Below are 22,425 nucleotides of genomic sequence, written 5' to 3'. Positions count from 1 at the left end.
ATTACTTTCATTGTTTAGAGAGAAAAAGCAAAAATTATACGCTGGTTTACTGGGGGCACCCTCTGTTCCTTCAGGATTGGGGGTGGCAAAAGCAGCAATAGGTCCTGGGAGCCAGAGGGAGTTGGGGGCCGCAGGGCAGAGCTAACCGGGGACAGAACCGCGTCTGGAGGAGCGCAGGGAGTTCAGTGTCTGCGTGCTGTCAGTCAGTACGCACGGGGACTCCTTATTTCCCTGTGTTAGAGAAACGGAGCTGCTCTAAGTAAAGATAGTTGGTTATCTGTTCCCTGGCCAACTGACAATTTGGGAAAGGGGCCACGAAGACTAATTATCCTGAAGGAAGATGGTTCATCCAAAATGTTTGAGAAATAGTACTCCAAACTGTATTGAAATATGGATTTTGTGTCTGTCATTGTGGGTTAAGATTGATGCAGGATCTTTTGTTGGACATTTTTGAGGCTATTCCAGTTTTGCTATGTAACTTCTAAACTGTCTCTGTCAGGCTATTCCCATGGGTCATGTATTTAACTCTTTGGACCTGAAAACTTTTTAGTTTTATTGCTGTTTCAGCAATCCTATTTGCCCTGGCCAGCTTACTGAAAGGGACTGCAGCAGGAAAAAGCTCTAGTTTGGAAGAGAATTAACTCGGGGATAACGCTGATCTCCAAGGCATCCAATTCAGAAATACTTGAATGGAGTTCCATGTGTTTTTCCATTCAATGTGCCTGCATACGGTCCACTGAATGGCTGCTATTGAACTGGAGAGCTACATGAGCCGATTTACTTGCAGGGACACAGATTGACTTGAACTGAATGGTTGGGGCCTCTCTAAATTGCAATGCAAAATGCCATGCGGATGCACCCTACCTGCAGGCCATTTTCTGAAGGGTCTCTCTTCAACCAGGAGGGCCTGAAGACTTCTAATTCTTTATAAAATGAAAGCTGAACTCCTACAGCACAAGGTGGTAGTTACAGCAATGCTCTCAGTGTGTTGAGCTACTACCAGGAGAGACCATTTTACTGTGTAGCCGTTCTTACTGAGCTACTGATTTACTGGTGAAGTGGTGATAATATATTTTTTTTAAAAAAAAAAAGTGGTGACGTATTTTTAAATTTTGATTTCTCCTTTTTACCTAGTTACACAGCTTTTCTGGTTTTGTGGAAATAAGCTGGAAAGTTGACTTTGGCAATATGACCCAAATGTGGAAAAAATACGAGACATCCTAGTATGTTTTGAGACAATCGTGCAGGATTGTGCTCCTACTTGTTCTAGGTTGTATTACAGTTTCTATCCCTTTGGGAGCTCCAGGTGCCTGGGAAGGTCTACCCACATTGCCATACTGTGAGATACCACAGTTGTTCAGACTCTCACCAATTGCACTGCAATTTCACCTCTGACAGTGTCTGACATGGGAACAGTTTGAGGGAAACCTTTTACCTTCAGGTAGCTGGGTAACGTGTGTTCTTCTGTGAATGCCATTTCTTCTTCTTGCACTCGCTGTTCTAACTACCTTGCCAAGCCAAAAGATGAACCAAAATATGCATTTGTCAGAGACGCACAAACCTCAACTGATTTCCAGCATCTTCCAGCAAACTGTTCTGGAGGACAAACTGACCTGTATCTCTGGGCTGTGTCTTAGCAGAGACCGGTGAGGTGTGAAGTCACCCAGTAGAATCCTCAGACTTGGCAAAAACTTTTTTTTCAGAAATTAGCCCCATATCATTAGTATTTCAATAGTTAAGCCCAGGTATTCCAGGCTGTAACACAAGGGAAATTTTTTATCTGTGTCCTCTAGCCCTCCAGCAGCTGGTCAGGACCACTGAATGCTCATCAACCTGTTGTAAGTCCAGGTCACTGCTATGCTTGAGCATGATTTTCCTTATGTGACATAAACCATAAACTCCCATTGATTAGCATCAGGCTAGTCTCTAGGGCCCCTTTCCTCTTATCTACCTATTCATGCAGGAAAAGTAAAGGACTGTCGTCTTCCCCAGCCAGAGTGCAGAAGAGCAAATCCATGGATCCAGCTTGCCGCCTTCTCAGTGCTCTTGCTAGTATGAGCCATGAACAACAACAGCCTGGGCTTAACAAGTGTAAACACGGGCTGGGTCACACAAGTCTTTTGACTTACAAAGAAAATTAATTCTATAGGCTACTCGGCAAGCCACAAAGTGTTCTTGTCATAGAAGTGCAAGGTATCAGAAAGGAAATAACCAGTGTCTTAGTAAGTGGTTCAAGAACATCTGTGGCTATGGTGTCACGGTGAAAATTTAAAGGATAAGATTTTTGTTTCTCTGAAAGAGGGGTTTTGTTAGTTTTTTTGCTTTTTTACCCAGTTTTGCCACCAACTTTATTCTTATTTTTGCAGACTTGTCTCGTTTTTAGTGGTTGTAAAGTCTTTTATCTGTCTGGTTTTGTGTGTGTGTCTTTCTCCCTCTCTTCCTGCAAATACTGGCAGTCCTTCATTGGCCTGGCTACAGAATATTCATGTTAACTCTATCGAGCAAGGAAGGAATTTAGCAGTATCACTGTTTTTCAGGAGGTGGTTTTCTAACATTCAGAAAGAGAAAACTTGTGTCAGTTTATACCTGTTGCTCTGAAAGGGAATTTGCAAAGTTTTAACAAGAGACTTTAAGCATACATCTTATTTTGTTTGAGTTAAACAACATCTAACAGAGCTCTGTTCCTAAAACAAGGCAGTAACTGCCTAAAGGATGACGTTTCCTAGGTGGCATGCGTTATTCTTGCATACAGATTGAAAAAAAGTAACACAATGGTGGGGGCTTTTCTTGATAAGCATAAATTTGAATGCCTCATTGCTAGCTTACGAAAGGCCAACATTTTGAAAAAGTTCTTGCTGTTTAACTCGAGGTTTTCTGCAGTATAGGTATACTGCTACAGTGCCAGGCCTAATATCTAGAAAATGAGAACTGGTTATTCTGCACAGGAATGCCCTCTTGGTCTGTCACAAAGTATTCTTAATAGTGCTGGCAGAAGGTTCTTCCTACGCACTTGTTCAGTCAGTATTTAGAGCTTCTCTGCTATCAATACAACGTGAAATGTTTGTGTCTTCCAGTAGTTACTTAGGTCAGAAGCTATAGGTATGGTGAACTGTCTTTAATCCCAACGCTTCTTTCTTCAAGGTGTTCCCTTCCAAAAAGATGGAGGGGAAAGAACTCTTCCAAAGCAAAACTCAGCATTTGTTTAATATTAGACTAATGTTAGGGTATATGAAGATGCTGTTGTACTTGCTGGTTTGCCATTTTTCTTTTTCTTCTGCATGAGTTTACCTATCACACAAGCCAAGGCAACATAAGGCTTTTGTTATTAGGCACACATATTATTAAGTAGACTAAAGCAAAGTTTTCTTCTCATTTCATTTTTCTGCATCTGTATAGAGACCATTAGAAAATCTTTCTGTAATTTCCAGCCCTACAGTGATTTAATAAAGTCTTCAAATGGTTGGTCATTATTCAGCTAGCCAAGATAGTTGAGGAAGAAAAAGGGGTGCCTAATTCATGAGAGAGGGAGATGTGATTAAGAGGAAGGATCCTATTTGGACTGGAACGATAACTAGAATGCATGGTTTTTCTGCAAGAAGTGTACAACTTACCTGTGAGTAAATGTTACTTTGTGAGGAGTGTGCCCAGGGGAGTGAAGAAGAAGAATAATCTCCAATTTATTCTGTCTCATAGCGTGTGTGCTCTGAGGACGCAGTACCTGATTTTACAGCATCTGCAGACATAAACTGAAGCTTTTACTTAAGCTAATTCTTAAGCTGTAGAGCAGATGGGGGGAGATGACATTCAATTTAAGGCCTGCTTATGCACCTTTTACTGTAAACACTAGACTTTTTCTTTACAATGTTAGTTTAATTAAGGAATTCACTGGATTTTGTATGTTATTTGCTCATTAAGATTTCACCAGTGGCCCTACTGATTACTATTTTTTATGGGCATTTGCAATAATCTTGCTGTGCAAAAGGGAGAAAGATGTAATCAGAGGAGTCATTTTTGTAAGTGCAATACACGTCCATTCGCAGATCTGTCTCCTTAGCGTGAGTGGTTTTTCACTCAGTTTAAAAGCACACAAAACTTTAGAACTGTTAACTATTTCTTTAACTTTCTGAACTATAGAATGTTCATAGCTTTTTCAAATAAAAATGTATAGTATAGAAGGATAATCTTGATTGTTTTTCTTTCTCTTTTGAACCAGCCTCTTATTCCTAGGAGTCCTACAAGCAGTGTTGCTACGCCATCCAGCACTATCAGCACACCTACAAAAAGAGACAGCTCTGCCCTTCAGGATCTCTACATACCCCCTCCTCCAACAGAACCTTATGTTCCAAGGTAAAAAAGATCATTTCAGGTACAATTCAATGTAAAAAATGTTTGTAAAGTAACTGACCATTCTGTTCCCACCCACTTATCAGCCTGTCCTGCGGCATTAGGCTGATAATTTTGCAGGTGAACTGGTTATTAAGGGTAGATATGTTGAATCAAACCCACAACTATGTGAATCAGTGTCTTGCCTGCAAAACAGACAGTAGGCTTTAGAAAAGAAGGTTCGGTACCCTATTTTCTCAAATACGGGATAATCTGTTGTCTGTAACAGCCTCATCCTATTTCAGAAGAGCAAAAAATTACCCAAAACCCTGAATGTATAACTAGGAAAAGAGTTCATATCTGTCTCCTTGCCCAATAACCATGATGCAACAAGGGAGGCTGAGCTAAAAGCAAGAAACTTTTGACTTTTTTTTCTGTTCTGCCATAGCGTTTTCTTTTTTTGACGTATTTGATTTGATAGCGTTAGAGCAAATTTCAGGATTGCGTTGTAGTGTGGCCACTCTGCTAGATGCTGCAGTGACCATGCTGTTCTCTGTAAACACATCTGCTACTCTGACCTGCCACCTGGAACAGGCATTTCCATCTCTCCCAGGTCTCTGGGCTTGCTGGGCCAGAAAAGCAGCAGATCCTCCTTACAAATTCATCACCCTACCTTTACACAACCTCAGATGATTCAGTGTAATTCCGTAATGTACGCAGATGTTGCTTTCCTAAAATTGTGAGAGAATGATGGCCTATAAATTATATGGAAGCAGCTACCCAGAGGTCTAGGAACGTATTTAATAGGAACCAGTGTTTTTAAAGCTTCCATGTTCTTAGGTGCAGGCTATGGTACGTCCAGTCAACGTATTTTTAAATCTTTTAGATAACTTCCTTGCAATGGTTGTAAGGGCAGCATGTCCTTCCTTGTACCTGAGTTTCTTGCAGCTGAATTTTTCTTAGACTTTCTTATCAGTAACTCTTCTAGCCAATTAATAAGATGTATGACCTGACACTGACAAGACTTTCCTGGAGGTTATCCAAGAGTGAGGTATATGGCAAATTAACTTGCCTAGTGGGGAGGAGTTGTGATTCTAGGATAAATTCTTACTCTTCAGAGATATGAAAAACCTTCGAGGGCAAAAGAGTGACTTTGCACTTCATGGTTTAGATGATGTCACAAGACTTTTGTGAAGCCATAAGTTGAGTCCCATGTTCCTTCCTCATCCCTGCCTTGTCTGTTACCTGGCTTGGCTTTTATTTCTTGGGAAAAAACCCCCACCCAAACCCAAACCGCCTTTATATTTCAGATGTGACACATATAATGCAGTTGAACTTGCTAACATGATTACTCTAGTACCTGTCTTGAAGTGACAAAGAGACAAACAGAATACATAGTCTAGTTCACTATTTTTTTTTTCTTCTAATTAAATAAAAACATTGTCAGTCATGACACTTGATTGTTCATAGGGATTGAATGTGTCTTATCTCTCTGATAACATTATTTTGTTATATCTATGTAAATATTTTAAGGACATGGTTTTTGGAAAATCTACAGAAAACAAATCAAGTATTTAATTCTAACCCATTAACGTAAAAAAGCTGCAAAAAGAAACCCCAACCAAAACATAGTCTCAGGTTTCCTTTTGAATGTGGTAGTTTTATGGTAAAGACCTGTTGCTCCTGAAACTATACTATCTAAAAAGAAGTAGTGCCTTTGTACTGTTCCTGATCATGTTTACCACCACAAAAATACTTTTATTTGATAAGAAATGCATCCTTTTTTTTTGAAGTATTTTTAGTGAATATTCACTGCTCGGAAGTTTTCAAATTCTGCTGTAGAAATTGACATCTTCAAAATACATTTTGATTATTTATTAATAACATTTCTTAAATGATGATGACAATGCAGTAGTTTGGACCAATTCTGATTAAATCTTATAATACATTAGTACAAGCTGTAATCTTAGAGAGAGATTAAGCTTTGTACATTGGAAATATTTTTTTATCAGCTTAATCCTAATGGACTTTGTTTCACAAACCTGTCACATAGTGTACAGTGTTTCTGAGTAATCTGTTCTGGCATTTCATCAGGGTTTTTTTGTCCATGATTAACTATATTTAAGCATGTCTTTATTTGGGGTATTATCAAATTGTTCAGCATCTATTTCTCAGTTCGTTGTTGCCGTTCCAAGGGAAAAAAAAACCCCGACCAAACAAACCCTCCTTTTGTTTCTGGAATAGAGCAAAAGACTTGATATTTTGAAGTACATTGTAAAACCTGGAAGCCATGCCGCCCTGGTGACGATACCCGCAGCTGGTACAGCTGTCGCACCCACGGCGGGATGGCCGTTTCTCGTCCTCCGTGGCTGCCTGGGTCCCACGGGGAGGCTTTGCCTTCTCCTCAGGTGGAGCCTCGGGGTGCCAAGGGAACATGGGTCAGCACGTGGGCCAACTCGCAACTCACGTGGCGTTCCAGAGGGGCAGAAGCTCTCCAGCGAGGGCACGAGGCTCCGGCTTCAATCTTGGCTGCCTCCCGTGCGTTTTGCTGCCCAGAAATTACTGTCTGATTAGGTCTTTTGCAGCCGTCTCCAGGCACAGTCCTACCAGCAGGTTTACTGAGCCCTGCTTCATCTAGCGCGAGGAGAGGGCTCCTACCCCGGTCTTGTTTGACGCCTTTGAGTAGGTTGCATTTTCAGAGAGTTGGGTGGGGGAGCGGGGAAGGAATAAGCAATCGTCTTGGGGATCCTTCACAAACTGCAAAGCGTGTGCCTTGCAACGCGTTGCTGTCCTGGGAGAGCAGCCCATAATCAGGTGCTGCACGCCCCGTTTGGTACTGCATGGAAGCACCTATACAACTTCTAGGCCTGAACTGATTGTGCAAGACCATGTCAAATGTCCGTACATCATCGGTCTCTGGTTCTTCTTGCTCTGGGGTTAGTTGGTAGGGAACTAGATTGATTTTTGTCCGTGCTTGCCATATAGCCATGTCTTAAAACTATCTGATGTATTTAAAAATGCAAGTATAAAAAAGTAAGGTCAACGTTATTTCTCTGCCCTATATCACAAAATGCTAGATAGATGCCAAAAAAACGAGAAAAAGGAGTAGCTGCACATCAGCCTTATTTCTATGATTCTTTTCAAGAGAAACCAATAAGATGGATACAGTCTGTAAAAGAACTGAATAAGCAGAGATGTGCGAGATAACTGGCACATACATGCATAGATATGCATATATATGATGTGTGAGCCTGATGTTGGTCAATGGCATCTGCTTCCTGCTTGCATGGAATACTGACATAGTCCCATGTTTATTGAAATACTCACAGTAAAAAAAAAAAGATCAATGTCTTATCCCAATTTATTAAAAACCTCTCTTGTTTACTAAAGGGATGAAAAGGGAAATCTCCCGTGTGATGATGTTGGCAGACATATAGTCGGCAAGCCGGTTCATACAGGATCCGAATCTCCAAACTCATTTCTTGACCAGGAATATCGGAAGCGCTTTAATGTGGTTGAAGAAGATGCAGTTTTATACTGCTATGAATATGAGAAAGGAAGAACAAGTGGTCCTGGAAGGAGAGAGAGCACACCAACATATGGTATGGCATTGATCTAATAAGGATAATCACCATTTGTTGATTTTAGGATTTTCGTGCATCTGCTTTTGTTCTTAAGCATGAAAATATTTTCAGCGGCCATTGATTTTGCTAAGAATTCTGTACTACTTTTGTCCAATTTCAACCTAAGAGCTTATTCTGTGCAAGAAAAAATGAATTACTATGATCAGGGAGGACAAGTTTTATATTGACGATTTTTCTGAATATAAGTTCTATAATTTTGTTACCAGCTTAATTTTCCAGATTATACTTCAGTATAATTTTATCAAAAAAAAAGCCAAACTGGCAGAAGCCCATATATTTTTACTAAAAATACAGGATGGAATTGTTCTCCTGGAATAAGGGCAAGCTTTGCATAGGATTAGGAATTCAGCATTAGAAAAATTTACCCAGGTGTAATAGTTTTAAAGATCAAAACCACTTCAGATTTACCAAGTGATGACATACTGCTTTCATGCTGCACTGCTCTCTAAAACTCTATAATTTTTCTTTAGTCCCAGAAATGAAGTATGACTGATGGTAGTATGCTTTTTTGTAATACTGTATTTATATCCTGTAACTTCCTATGTGGGAAGTGATGACTTCCTATATATAGCAGTTCCTCTTTATTTGAGGTTATATGTTGTCTAAGAAAGAATTTTGCATGTAAACACACATGTGTATTCATGCTACTTCCACATCTTGGATTTTGACTTACTAAGGGTGAGAACTCGGAAACAATTTCTGGTGAGAGTTTTGCTCCTCAAACCTTTATGCTCCAGGTTATTTTCCCTTGAATCTGTTGGAACTCTTCCTTTGCTAGTATTGTAACTTGTTTCAGTTTTGGACTGGGAGAATTGGTTTTCTGTTGCCAAGTATAAAATTGTGCAGTCATAGACTTGTTAGGGTATAGAAGAAAATGAAAAGGAAACCTCATGTTTAAAAAATGTATTTTGACTACTATGGTATTAACTGAGCACACACTTGAATATTTTTTCACCCTACTTGCTATGTTATTTCCATTTTTAAACTGAGCACAAGTTGTATGTTGGAGTTGTTACAGTAATCCTGACATCATATCCCTTTGAGAAGAAGACCGACTTAATTTACAAGGAAGTGTAGATTTTGTACATCATGCAGCCAAGCTCCAAAATCACCTGGGAACCTTGACATAAATTGAGCTTGAGCTGTGTAAAGTATCCTCAGGACGTGGAGCAATGTGCTTGTACAACATTAAACTATGCATTTTCATAAAATGCACCCTTTCTACACAGCTACACAATCTTGTTGCAAAATCCTCAGTATTCTTTTGATTTTAAAGTGTTTTCAAGTGTTTTCTGACCATGCCCATAGTGTACAAAATAACCGCTAAGTTTTTAAAGTGACTATATCAATTTTATATTACACCAGTTTTTCAAATCTTACAGTTGGTGGATGCAGTCAGTTCCATTAACAGAGATGTACTCTCTGTTCCAGATGTTAAATTTTAATACTGGTGGTCTAGAGTGAAAAAGAACACATTTCTTCTTCAAGGACTACTGAACCCATTATTTTGTTACAGGATAGCTTTTTAGCCTTTTTTTCTGTTACAGAAAGAGTTATAAATACGTGGATCAAAGACTGCACTGAAAATCAGTGATTATTTAACACATTTGCTATACAGCCTTTCACTTTTGATCTCATTTCTTTTTTAATGAATTCACACCATTGAGTCCATTTAATTTAAGTGTATTTTCTAAAAATATTACCATTTCAGCATTAAATTCTAAAGTTTCCCACATGGCGTTTGTTAGCATAAGATTTGTGGCTAGGCATGACCTTAGGATTTCACAGAAATCTGGAAAATTGCAATAACACTTTTCTGGCTTATGGTGACCCGCTAAAGAAGGTCAAACAGAGTTCCAAGGCTTGGAGAAATAATTGTTTTCAACATGTACTCATCATTAATTATGTGGTGGTGTTAATTTTTTTTTTTAATTATTTCTCAGTCCTCCTTCGTGAGAGGTTAATAGGGCCCTTAATTTCTTTATTGGAATCTTTTGACATTTTTTGACAATGTTAACAACGAGATTTCTCTTTCATGCTCTTACTGGCTTCCAGCTGTTGTGTAATTTTTGCTAATTGGCCTCAGAAAGCTTCTGTTCACATCCCAAGGAAGAAATTTTCCTGAGTGTAGTCACCAGGGAAAACAGTTTTAGGGAATCCATGGGGGTTAACAAGAAGGAGATTAGCAGAAGTAGCAGGCAAATGAAATTTGAGTTTAAGGAAAGAAACAAATTTGGTCATTGCGGTTTTACTGCCAGATACAAAACCCATGCATTTTGAACAGCTAGAGATTTTGTAGAAAATTGTTATGGCTTTAGCTTTTGATAACAATCAGACTTTACATGATGATGTAGCTTTTGTATCTTTAAGTGTGCAGGTCCTTTCAGTAAGATACTGTGAGTTCAGCTTCACAAAGAAGAGAAAGTTGTATTTCTAGAAAAAGTAACTGTTGAAAGTTGCTTCTGATTGAATAAATATGAGCCAAATACATCTCCACTCAGGAAATGACTTCTTAACTGTGTGCTTCAGATCTCACCAGCTTCAGTCAGACTGAAATACGTGTCTATCAATAGTAAAAGAAATGAAAAATAAGAAGTTAAATATGTATGTTTTATTTCCTGAGCAATGATGTATTTGTGACCTGATCCTGTGGTCTCTACAGAACCTTTTTTTGTCATTTTTTAAAAAAAACAATACAACCTTTTACCATTATGCTGCCTGCATGGCATTGGTGTATTTCCCACGGACACCATACTTTAATAGCTAGACCGACACGTTTGATTATTTGTTTTCATCATAAACACGTCTTTCTCCTGCAGTGTATCATGGATTTAACCTCAAAAATGCAGAATAAGACCGATTATGTAGGGGTTTTCTACTAAAATAATTAACAAGACTTCTGAAGGTTTTACTTTAAGCTCTGCTACTTTTTGGTTTTGTGGCCAGTAGATCAATTCAAAAAAGAGCAAGGGTTGACCTTGTTGTGAAAACATTTGGTTTTCATTCTGCCATATACTGTGCCATATGCTATACTACTCTATGTTTTGTTTCAATATACTGTTTAACTTGCTAAAACCTTCAAACCACTTTAAGTAACCACACTGAGTTGCCTAACACACTTTCACTGAATTCCCAACTATATTTGTGGAATCCTTAAGTAGAAATCATCGTTCACAGCATTTTTTAAAATCAATTCAGCAGCTTCCAAATCAAACTTTAAAAGATATAATAGTCTTCAGCTTTTCTGTTTCTTGCTGTCTGAAATCAAAGTGAATTTACTGATAGTAAAGTACTTTGCTTTCTGTGGATGAAATGCTACAAAAGAAATTACATGTAGAGGTTTTCTGCTTCCTTTCTTCCTCAGCCACTGATGGATCTTTTAAGCCCACCAGCAAAGATGCTATTTGTGAAGGTACTTTAGTGATGTGGACACATTTCTCTCACCAACAATTCACATGCGCTTTAAAACAGTTTTCTCCATGTGTGTGCCAGGGGCTTCCAGAATAATAAATAGATATTGTTCAGTGAAAACTAAAGTAATTTGAATGCATTTGTCAGTCTCAAACATCAGTCCACTGATGATTTTGTAGGGCACTGGATTTATTTTTTAAACTTAAAAAAAATTCCATTAAATACTTAGCTGCTTCTTGTCTGTTAAAGAAAACAGAACGCCTATCTTAACCTCTTCTTCAGAGGCGATGCTGGATCCTCTTTCATAAGCAACCATGTAGAATAGCAGCTTAGCACATAAATTGTTCTTTCTTCTAAAGCATGTTAGTTTAATGCTGCCTTATAGTGCATGATCTCAATTTTTTCCTCTGTTTCCAGGGAAACTAAGGCCTATTTCTATGCCAGTAGAATATAACTGGGTGGGGGATTATGAAGACCCCAATAAAATAAAAAGAGATAGTAGGAGAGGTAAGTGATCTGAACACACATCTTGTACATGGCATTATGGGTTTTGTCATGCTTTAAGCTATACATTTCAACCTCGTTGTGCTGCTTGCTTAGATATATATTTTTGTGAACCTGTTTTGGGTTCTTTCATGATGCATACTTATTTTTTTGCAGAGCCTCTATTAGGATTGAGGAAGTTGCTCAACCAGGCAAAAGAAAATCATGACTGCCAAGCTCTGCAGTTTGGCTTAACTTTGTATCGGCATTTCATTTATTCAGCTGTATTATCTAGTCTATTTTGAAACTGGCCTTAATTTTATAATATTAGAGGACAAATGGGTGGTTATTACTGATAAATATTGTTATGCTTAAATGAGAATTATATATCATATTTCTCTGTCTTCATGAGTTCTCTCTGAATGGAAAACATTCTAGAGAAGCATGGGATTCACCTCAAGATCATCAAGGATAAGTTCCTCAAAATTCTGGTTTGTGAGGCTCAGATACATAACTTCACATACAAAATGATAACTTCTGAGATGGCTATTATTGCCAGTTACAGTAATGATAGATATTTCCATTAAAATGTTAACTAAATGTTCTGTAGGGATCAAAAAAGGAAACACTGTTAGGAATAATTAAGAAAAGAATACAAGACAGGTTAAGAAGTATTCTTATGCTGCTGTGTAAGTTCTTGCTCATGCTGGGTGTGTGTGCAGTTCCGGTCTCTTCACCTCTTAAGAATAGAGTAGAATTGAAGAAGGTTTAGGATACAACAAAAATGATCACATGTATGGAGTGGCTTCCAAACCGGGGTCAATTCAGTAGGCTGGCCATCATCAGTTTGGGAGAATTTAGGCAGGACGTAGTAAAGGTTTATAAACTCTTGTGTGGAACGAAGTCAGGAAATAGGTTTGTCACTGTTTGTTTTTTCTGAAACAAGACCCGAGAGACATGAAATGTCTCCGTCAAGTGCTGGTTAAAAAGAAAACGAGCTGGCTCCTCGTGCATTTTGGGTTCAAGCTAACGAACCTCTTGCCACAACCAGGAGGTGGTGGATACTAAAAGTTCACATTAATACAAGGAAAGACCAGACAAGTTCGTGAAAGACAAATCTGCTGAGGTTTCCTAAATTTGCAGACATTGTTTCTGGCTCAGGATGTCCCTCAGCTACAAGCTGGTAGATGCTGCAAGGCTGTTTGGGGAAAGTACGGATGATACGGTGAATGATCTCAAATGAATGTTCAAAGCAAATTACTTTCAAATGTATGGCACCACAATCATTTGTATTCATTAGGATCTTGTTTAAAAAAAAGATTACAGGTATGATCATAAGTGTATCATTGCTCATTGTTTGAAAACTCCAAGACAAAATTTACTGATGTGATTACTCTTTCATATTCTGTTCCTTTTAAACTGCAAGAATCATGAATTTTCCCTGCCAAAAGATTGCTTTCTTATTATATCCAGACCAAAGAAGCAATGGGGTTTGTTAATGAAATATTCCTCAAGAGTTAAAATTGACAGATCTTAGCAAGAATATTATATATTTTGGAAGCAGGATTAACGCACATACAACAATTCACAATGATGTTTTGCGTTACTTTTCTTTCAACAGAAAATTCATTGCTTCGCTATATGAGCAATGAGAAAATAGGTCAAGAAGACTACATGTTTCAAAGGAATAGCAAAAAGGACACTGGGAAAAAGTCCAAAAAGAAGGGAGACAAGAGTAGTAGTCCAAGTCATTACTCACTGTTGCCTAGTTTACAAATGGACTCATTGAGACAAGAAGTCATGGGCACACCTGGACCAGAAACCGCTTTGTACCATGTGAGTAAAAATAACAAAAGTTGTCACTCTGTGCTTGTGATGAGAGACTGTCTTGTTTTTATAGTGGTGTTGAAACCTTTTTTGGACTGCTGCTGTTACACTGATTCCTATTCTCCGGCCAGTAACTAGATCTTAAAGGAATATTTTAGAATTCTTTATTTTGCTGTTACAAATGTGGGATGGACACCAGTGTTTCACCTCCTTTAACTAGAAGATGTCCGTGTTTGAAATGGAGTGTGGTATCTCTGCCTTGACTTACTTGCTACTGATGGAAAGGGAAGAAGCAGCAGCTTCTTTCCAGCATCCATGTCACTGCAGTGTGCTAAGTCTTGTCAGACAACCCCTTTACTACAGGTACTTGAAAGGCCTGATAATGGCAGGAAAACTTGAGAGAGGTGTTGGGTTTTCCTTTGGTCAGGGGAGCCCTAATGCACGTAACTGTTTTTAACATACAGCCCTCAATAACTCAAGTAAAGGTGAAGCAGGGGATTCTGCTGAAGAGGATGTAAAAGGAAAATTGCAGTAACTTGAGAGTTTTTAAATGTGTCTAGAAAATGGAGTTAGAAGATCACAACATATTTTAGATACGCTGTCACATTCACCCCATGAAAGTATTTACGTTTTAGATCTCCGTAAAAGATGTCATTGTAGAGGAATATACATACAGTAACTGTACAGCAAGACAATAGAAACAATTGAAATTCTCTTCGTATACTAACAAAGAATATGTAATTTAGATTGCCAGTGTCTAAGGGAGATGGCAGTGTGGGCTTGTCAGGAAGCCTGCTGTGAAAAACTGGCAGGTGGAGCTTCACTGAACCATTAAGAGACAAGTAACTTGGTGTCCTGTTGTAAAACATCACTATGGATTATTGCATTATAAATGGTGTAGATTAATTGAAACTAATGGAGCCTTTACATCCTTTTACACCATCTAACTGCTTGGTCCACTGGCTTCCGAAACTCCTTAGTGTGCTGCAGCGTATAGGTGAGTCTGACAGATTTCAGAGATGATGTCATTTAGTATTAAAAGCACGCACTTGTGGGGCACTTTAATTAAATCAGGTCCCTAGATTCAAGAACTGCTATTCCTTTTCTTTTTTTTATTTGTAGTAATTGAGGCATGATGATAAACATTTTCTCTTGCATTATTATTTCCAGCTTTAGCGTTACGCTGGTTTTGTAAGCGGGGAGATTTCCATTTGCAAAGGCAGACTGATATATAGTGTTTCCCTAATACATGAAGCCAAGGAGATCTCAAGTGTCCCCAAACCGTCCTCTTTGTAATATCTTTCCTAGAAGGAATCTAATCAGTGCAAGAGCCTTTGAAATCAAATATTTACAGAACAAAATAGAAAAGTTGTTTGTGTAACGGAGGACTTTCCGCTCTGTAAGGAACAGTGTGGTAAATTTGCAACACTTTCCATGTACTGAGGGCATACTCATCTCTCAATAACATTTCTTTATCCGTATACATTAAATTCCTGACACTGTGCAGTGAGAAAAACTTTTTTTTAAGGTGCCATCTCTGTTTTTCCTTGGTTTCCTCTATTTTTCCTCTATTACCCATTCTGTCTAGTTTCCAAATTGTGTACAAAAATAAATGATGTACATAGCAACTGGAAGATTCTTCAAAATTCTGGTGTGGAAGTTAACTGTGTGGAGCAGCAGCAAACTTAGAATTGACAACCGGCATTTTTCACGTACTTTGGATACCTGTCCACAAAACACCTGAAGCATTAACACCACAAGTTCCACCAGTGTCTCCTAACGCTTTTTGTGCATCATTACCATTAAAGGATGTCTGTCTCTATCCTGCCATTAAATCTTCAGCATATTTTTGGAAGTTTAGTGGGAGCTTGCTTATTTATAAAAATAAATAAAGTTATTCATTCTTCAGAATGAAGAATGCTTGATCTGCTAACTGGCTTTGAAGGAAAATGCATGAAATAAACAGAAAGGGGGAGCTTGGGCCATTGATTTGTCCCCAGAGAAATGGGAAGAAACCCTTCACAAAGCATTTACAGCCCTCTACAGCTGAATATTGCTGGTGCTATCGCTGGAAGCCACCGTGCAGTACCGCACAGTTCCCTTTTCGTGGTGATGGCACCCAAGGATACTGGCCTTTGAAACCCTAATCTAGTTTGCAGATGGGGCTATATGTCTTTGCCACGTAGCAGAGCCAGAGGTTTTGTAATAAATTGGACGGAACTTTTCTTACAATCTTAAATAAACTGCTGTGAGCAAATAAAGAGCAGGGGAATACAGCTAAAACACAACGAACTCTGGTCTGACTGCAGTACCATTTTATTAAACTATAGATAACAAATAGGACAATGAGAACATACTTCATGCTCAAATTGCAAATTGCATCTTCAAGATCACTAAAAAGTTGCTGTCCTGTTAGAAAATACTTTTTTACAAGCATCAGCTACCTCATTTTCACAAAGATCTTGGATTATCTGTAAGTGGGAGCCTCTGGATGAGCATGAGTTCAGTGCAGAGGAACAGTGGTAATTCCAAAAACTGCACTAATAGTAGTGAAAGAGACTGGGGATTTTGATTTGGAGTTTTATTTGTTTGGTTTTTTTTAAGAAGTCAATATTCTCATCGTACTAGAATATCAGATGAAGAGCGAATACTGTGACTCTCTGCGCTACGTGCCACGAGGCAGTGGATTTTCCTGGAGTAAGTGCAGCTCCTGCCAGGTGGCTGGGGTTGACCTTGCAGTGCCTCAGTTGTTTGTCTTGGGTCCCGGTACTAGCGAATACTCCACCAGGCTTGTGAAGTTGTTCTAATCCCTGGTTGCTCTTGTTGTTCGAAGTTTTCACCTGTTAGCCTGTGTTTACCTGGCTTCTATGTCCCACTTAGTTATAAATGTACCTTTATCCTCTAGGTTTAAAGGTCTTTTGTTACCCAATTTTATCTCCCAATATAGGAATTTACAGGTTATAATCAAATCATTTTGTAGCCGCCTTTTGCTTAAAAGAAATAGAATGAGCATCCTGGGTTTGTCATTGGAGAGTGTTTTCGTATCTTTTCATCATTCTCATAATTCTTTCAACTCCTCATTTAATCCTAAAATATCCTAAGCATCCTTCCTAAAGTGTATATACCAGAACAGGACATAAATTTCCAGGAGTTGGGTAGAAAGGTGATAGAACCTTTCTATTCCTGTTTACTACCTCTCTATTTAAATATTTAAAGGACTGTTTACCCATTTTAACCATAGACTTGGAGTGGGAGTATGTTTATTACTTGGGTTTGGTTTTATTTTTTCTGTAATGTCACTTTTTCAAATCACTGATTTGCAAGACTGGTATTCCCAATCTAATAATTTATATCTTACATTCTTTGTTCTTCAGTATGTAACACTGCATATGATTGGCCATGTTGAAACATATGACTTCTTGGGTATGCTTGCTGAATAATCTATGTCCCTGAAGCAACCCTAAGTATGAAATACCAGAGAGTAGGGGCTCTAGGCCCTCAAATTGGGCCCCCGTGATTCCCAAGTCCATAACATGGAGTATTGAAGCTCCAGGAATCCGGGGTCTGCTGTGGAATGGAACTACCAAAACCTTTGTTCTTAATTATGTTTTTAATATGCATATTCTGTGAAATAAAAAACCCCCACACATTTAATTTCTTTGTTTGTTTGTTTGTTTTGTCTATTTTCTTTTCCCTTTTTTTCTGAATTCCCTGGAATAGAAACCACACTGCTCACTCCGCATTCAGGTCTCATGTTATTCACTGGTCTTTGATTCTGTTACCTGTATTCAGTGATGTTTGCATTCTTTTTTAAGTCCATTGATACAAATGTTAGATAATTTTGGAATAAGAATTCATCGCACTAGTTAATGTTACAATCCCAGGCCTCTTTCCTTCTGAATTTTGCAGCCATTGACGTGTGCAGGTTGATTACCTTTTTACTGTGAAGGCTTTCTGCAGAAAGCAGCTTTTACAATTATGCTGATGTCAGTTCCTTGCTTCTACTGCTTTTATACATGGCTCTATAGAAAAGAACAATCTTTGATCAAAAAAACCTACTCTGAGTTAAATTACCACAAGAGAAATGGTATGTTTTTGTCCTGTAAACAAAGTGGATGGCGTTAAAAAATTACCATGGTAATTCAGAAGTGCGTGGTTGTTGTTTATTTGCTAAAAGTTATTTTTAAAATGCCAGCAGATTCAAATTGTTTTATTCTGAAGTGATCACAAGAATGTGGCAGTCTAGCATTTTCCCGATCATCAGTATACTAAATTTGCATAAAATCACTGGTTTTAACAATTTTGTTTATATCATTGACCTGTCATTGGAATCAAAAACTGTATGGTCAAGGGAGCATTTCAGTTATGGCCTTGAAAAGTGAACAGTCTTTACTCGTGTCCAGTGAACATAACTGATGTGCTAGCTGATATAATACCAAAAGAAAAACTAATCTGTGTTACGTCTGTGAAGTAATCGTCTCTTGTATCCACTTATGGTATTTGTTTAATCCTCTCATCCAAAGTCTCTTCACCATTTTGCTTTGTTTTGTTTCCAATTCCAGGAAGCGTTTCCAGCGTACATTGATTTCTAGCCAAGTTGTTGTTTCTGCATTCTATTTTTCTTCCTCAGTATTGCAAAAGAAATACCAAAACAGAGTGTTAATATTTTCATTAAGCCAAGGCAAACTGTTTGAGCTGTTGCTAATCTAGCGTGCAAGCAGGTGTTCAATGTGATCTGTTACCGTAGATATAAAATGGTGCAGTTAAAATTGTCTTGAACCTTTGGGGCACAAGAGATGAAAGCTCTGACACATGATTATAGTTTTTTAAGTTCATTATGTTATTCCGTGTAGGAATTTCCTTGGTACGTTCTGCTTTGTTTTTGTTGTGGGAAAATAACGTGGTTATTTAGGAGGGAGATAGTGTCATGAGTCAAGAGAAGTTCCGCATCAGGTTAATAATAATCTGCTCCTGTCTGGATCAATACAACTTTCCCTTAGTCTAGAAGCAGCATTGCTATGGGAAGAAAAGGTTGCAGCCTGTTCTATATAGTAGGGAGTTATACAAGAGAAAGTAACCTTGCTTACAAACTGTTTCCAAACCTACACCAATCGACCCACGCTGTTGACCTTGCTCCTTCTCCCTTCCTGCCTCCTAGCCCGTTGCCTTTTCCAGGGTATGCTCACTTGGTCCTGTGTGTTTAGCCATACCTAATGACCTGCTTGTCATAGGAAAAGTGACAAAAAAGTAACAGCTTCTCACTTTGCTGATAACCAGCCTGTTTACAATTGTTTAATTAATTACGGTAGTTTTCTTGGTCATTTTAATTGTATTTGAAAATGAAGTAAGTTTAGTAGCAAGATGTAGTGTTTAAAGTTCATACATCTGGAACAGGTGGCTCAGGAACAGATGCAGGAAAGAAACGAAGGATTTGTTCCATGGGGATTTTGCTGAACCTACGTGTGTAGATTTGTACACACACGTGCACTGTCTTTAATGTTCCAGTTTTACTGTAAATAAGGGAGGAATAAAACAAAAGCCATCAGTTGGAGGGGTTTTGCTGCAAATTCACTGAAGTTGGCACACCTTTGGCAAACTTCTTTTTTTCCTCTTTGGCAAGGTATAAACTATCCATGTGGTTGGACCGCAGCTCAGTGACTCTTAACTCACGTAATTAATTTCAATACTTGCTGCGATGAGCACCTGCAGAAAGCCAAGCCCTCTCCTTTCTACTCTGCCAGCGAGGACACCGAGGCGACGATGATGGGGGATTTGGCCAAGGTTACCACTTCAGTTGTCTCCCTCTGCCAGTCCTTGTGAGGTTGCCGGACCAGTTCAGCTCAGTGGGTTTGCTCAGCAGAGCTGGTGGGCCTGCACCAGTCTGGGCATGCAAAGTTCAGTTGGTTGCAATAGTGATCTTGTTGAACATACTGTAAGTGAAGAAGGTTTACTTACAGACTTATTGCAAAAATCAGGTTTTAGCTGATTAAGATAAATTGGAAAGGAGACAGTAACTTCTAAGAAAAATACCTTTTCTACTTAAATGATGCCTATTGCCAGATGATTCTTGCCTCCCACCCACCCCTCCAGAGAAAAATACAGGAAAATGCTTTTTGAAAAACTTCAGTTCAAAATGTGTATATTTAGATGTTGTCAATACAGAGAGGAATTTACCAAAAGCTTGTGATTTTGAAAACCTCAAAGTCTAACTCTACTTAAGTGGTTGATTTTCTCTCACTCCTCCTATTCCTCTCTGTAGAAAGGCAGAAAGGAAGGAAAAAAGAGAAGGTACTTGAACATAAAGTACCTCCATTTTTTAATGATAATTCTTCAATCAAATACACATTTATTTATGAAATCTTTTAATTGTAGTATCAGTAAGTAGCTTTAAGAAAGTGCCAAACATATGCATGTTACTTTCCTAATAAACTTGTGCACAAGCTACCCATCGTTTTCTTGCAAAACTCTTCTGAATAGAAATGGCATCTAATAAGCACTATATACTGGAAAACTATGTACCAAAAAAAGGACTAAAACCACCCCACTGAAAAACTAGTGGTTTATTATAATTGTAAGCATCACAGTATTTAAAGAATTTCTGTTTGGTGAATTTTTGTTGTGGATATTTGTAACTAAACAAAAATAGGTTTGTAGAGAAAAAACTGAAAATCAGTTGCACAGATTTTAAGTAGGTGTCTGAAATCTAGAATGTCATTGTACCATTACAACAGATGGAGTTGGCACATTTTCTTCTTCAAAGTCCAACTATGGCAGTATTTAAATATCAAGGCTCCCTTTTCCTGTTTCTCCTCCCTGTTTTCACAATTGTCCATAGTTAGACTTGTAATTACTATAGGGTAAAACTCTAGCAGCTGACATCAAAGCCCAGTTTAACCTAAGTGCATAATGAAAAATATTTGCCATAAGTATTTCCATAATTTTTGTTAAACTTTGAATTAGTATTGCTTCTTCTCTGTGGTCTTTCATCTCCATTTAAATATTTGTATTAAAATAATACTGAAGCTTGCAGAATGATTACAGACTTACAGGCATCAATCATCAGCAAAGGAAATTTTAAACTCCTTCTGGAAAATGTACTTGTAAGAAATACTTGATTTAAAAAATTTTACTTGTGTTGAAGTTAAAAAGTATTGGCATTTTTATATTCCCAGCTATGAAACTGCACTGGATTTCAAATAACTGTCCAGAAATTAAATGAACATCATGACGAGTTTTTTAAATATGTCATAATTGTGAAAAATTTTAGCCTATCTATTACCACAGTAAGAAAGGATTAAAAAGCTCCTTTCTCTGCTGCTTTGTTGCAAATCAACCCTTTACAGTCTAAATGCAATTGTGCATGCACTAGCCTCCATTGTAAAGGTAGGAGAACACAAACCTCAACTGAAAGTAGCACATACAATGTTGAAATTTCACAAGTGAAGAAATTGCCATTTTTCATGATGTCTAGCCTTCCCAGAACTAGCTCTCCCAGACTGGACTCCAAGTAGGCTCCCGGGCGCCTCAGTAGGACAAAGCCAATAGTTGAACTGCTATGATGCTCTAGTTTCTTCTCGAGTACCTGCATGTTTATGAAGGTCCGGCACAGCTTGGCTCTGGTAAAAGCTAAACACTTGGCTATCCCTCTCTGGAGGTGACTGGAGCATTTATGACATTTACATCCCTGTCTTCTGTAAGTTACACTGGTCATATCTCACCTTAGTTTTTGTAGCCTTACGGGGATGTAGGAGAGTGCTTTGGCCTGTTTTGTGATTTCAACTCCTTGTTCATTTTCCCATAGGAAATAAGGCTGTGACGGTATCTAGGTCCTCGTGTGGAAGTGGAAGGAGCTCACCGTTCTGCAGTAGAAACAGAGCTGAATAGGCTTACAAAGTTATAGAAAAATCCGATTTGGAGTTCTTTAAAAGACTCAAAGTCTATTCAGAGGCAAAAGTGCTGGTAAAATGTTTCTTATCATGCGATGTAGAGTAGAATACCCAATTTTGCTATGAAGGCATCAGGACCCCCTAGCCTGTAAGCATTTCTCTTGTCAGCTGCCTCTAGTGTAGTTCAGGTATTGAAGGCCTTTTGCTCTGAGAGACAATTGGAAAGAACAACAATTAACAAATTCAGTAAGGGGAAGACGGGTAAGAGGAAGAAACATAACGGACACTTCTTGTGTAGTGCCTTCCTGAGTCTGAAACGCTGTCGTGTCCCACAGCCGCAATCGTCCCGTCGGCCGTAGGCAGCTTTGAACGCCTACGCGTTGGCACATGTTGGGTTTCTTTCAGTTGGAGGCTTGTGGTTTTATGTATTTGATTCAGACAGAAGAGCAGCATCTCTCGTGTTCTCGGGCTGGAGTAGTGGTTCCAGCTCTTGGCCAGCTTCTTCACTCCAAAAAGAAACCAGCTAAATGATACTGTATGTATTCCTTCCTTGGAATGCAGCACTTTATAAATGTAACAAGCACAAAACAAGTAACAAAAATAGTAGTTATGTTGTTAAAATCAGTGTAGGAACTTCATCTGGGACATAAGTGAACTGTGTGGCACATAAAACAAACAAAATGGTGAAACCGTTAACCAAGAAGCAAAACATGCGTTACTCCAGAAGGTACTTGTGACAATTGGAAGTGATTGGGATAGCCATAAGGTTGTTGTGCTAAAAAGTAAATCTAGATATTCCATCTGCGTTTGGTAAAAATCTGGTCTGAGATAAATCTTCTACGTTTCTGAGA

The 22,425-nt window shown here is 38.5% G+C and overlaps 1 protein-coding gene across 8 annotated transcripts in view; it reads left to right on the top strand.

The window, feature by feature from the left end:
• Positions 1 to 22,425, top strand: part of CNKSR2 (connector enhancer of kinase suppressor of Ras 2) — a 212,888-nt gene that overhangs the window by 118,791 nt on the left and 71,672 nt on the right. For all 8 annotated transcript variants that reach the window (XM_049835197.1, XM_049835195.1, XM_049835198.1 and 5 more), the window contains 4 exons: positions 4,214 to 4,347; positions 7,714 to 7,925; positions 11,796 to 11,885; positions 13,483 to 13,697. In XM_049835197.1, coding sequence (XP_049691154.1) covers positions 4,214 to 4,347; positions 7,714 to 7,925; positions 11,796 to 11,885; positions 13,483 to 13,697 — 651 coding nt within the window. The remainder of the gene's footprint in view (positions 1 to 4,213; positions 4,348 to 7,713; positions 7,926 to 11,795; positions 11,886 to 13,482; positions 13,698 to 22,425) is intronic.

The sequence above is a fragment of the Accipiter gentilis genome, chromosome 32 (genome assembly GCF_929443795.1).
Source record: "Accipiter gentilis chromosome 32, bAccGen1.1, whole genome shotgun sequence".
Taxonomy (NCBI): domain Eukaryota; kingdom Metazoa; phylum Chordata; class Aves; order Accipitriformes; family Accipitridae; genus Astur; species Astur gentilis.
This window is presented reverse-complemented; position numbering and strand designations above follow the sequence as displayed.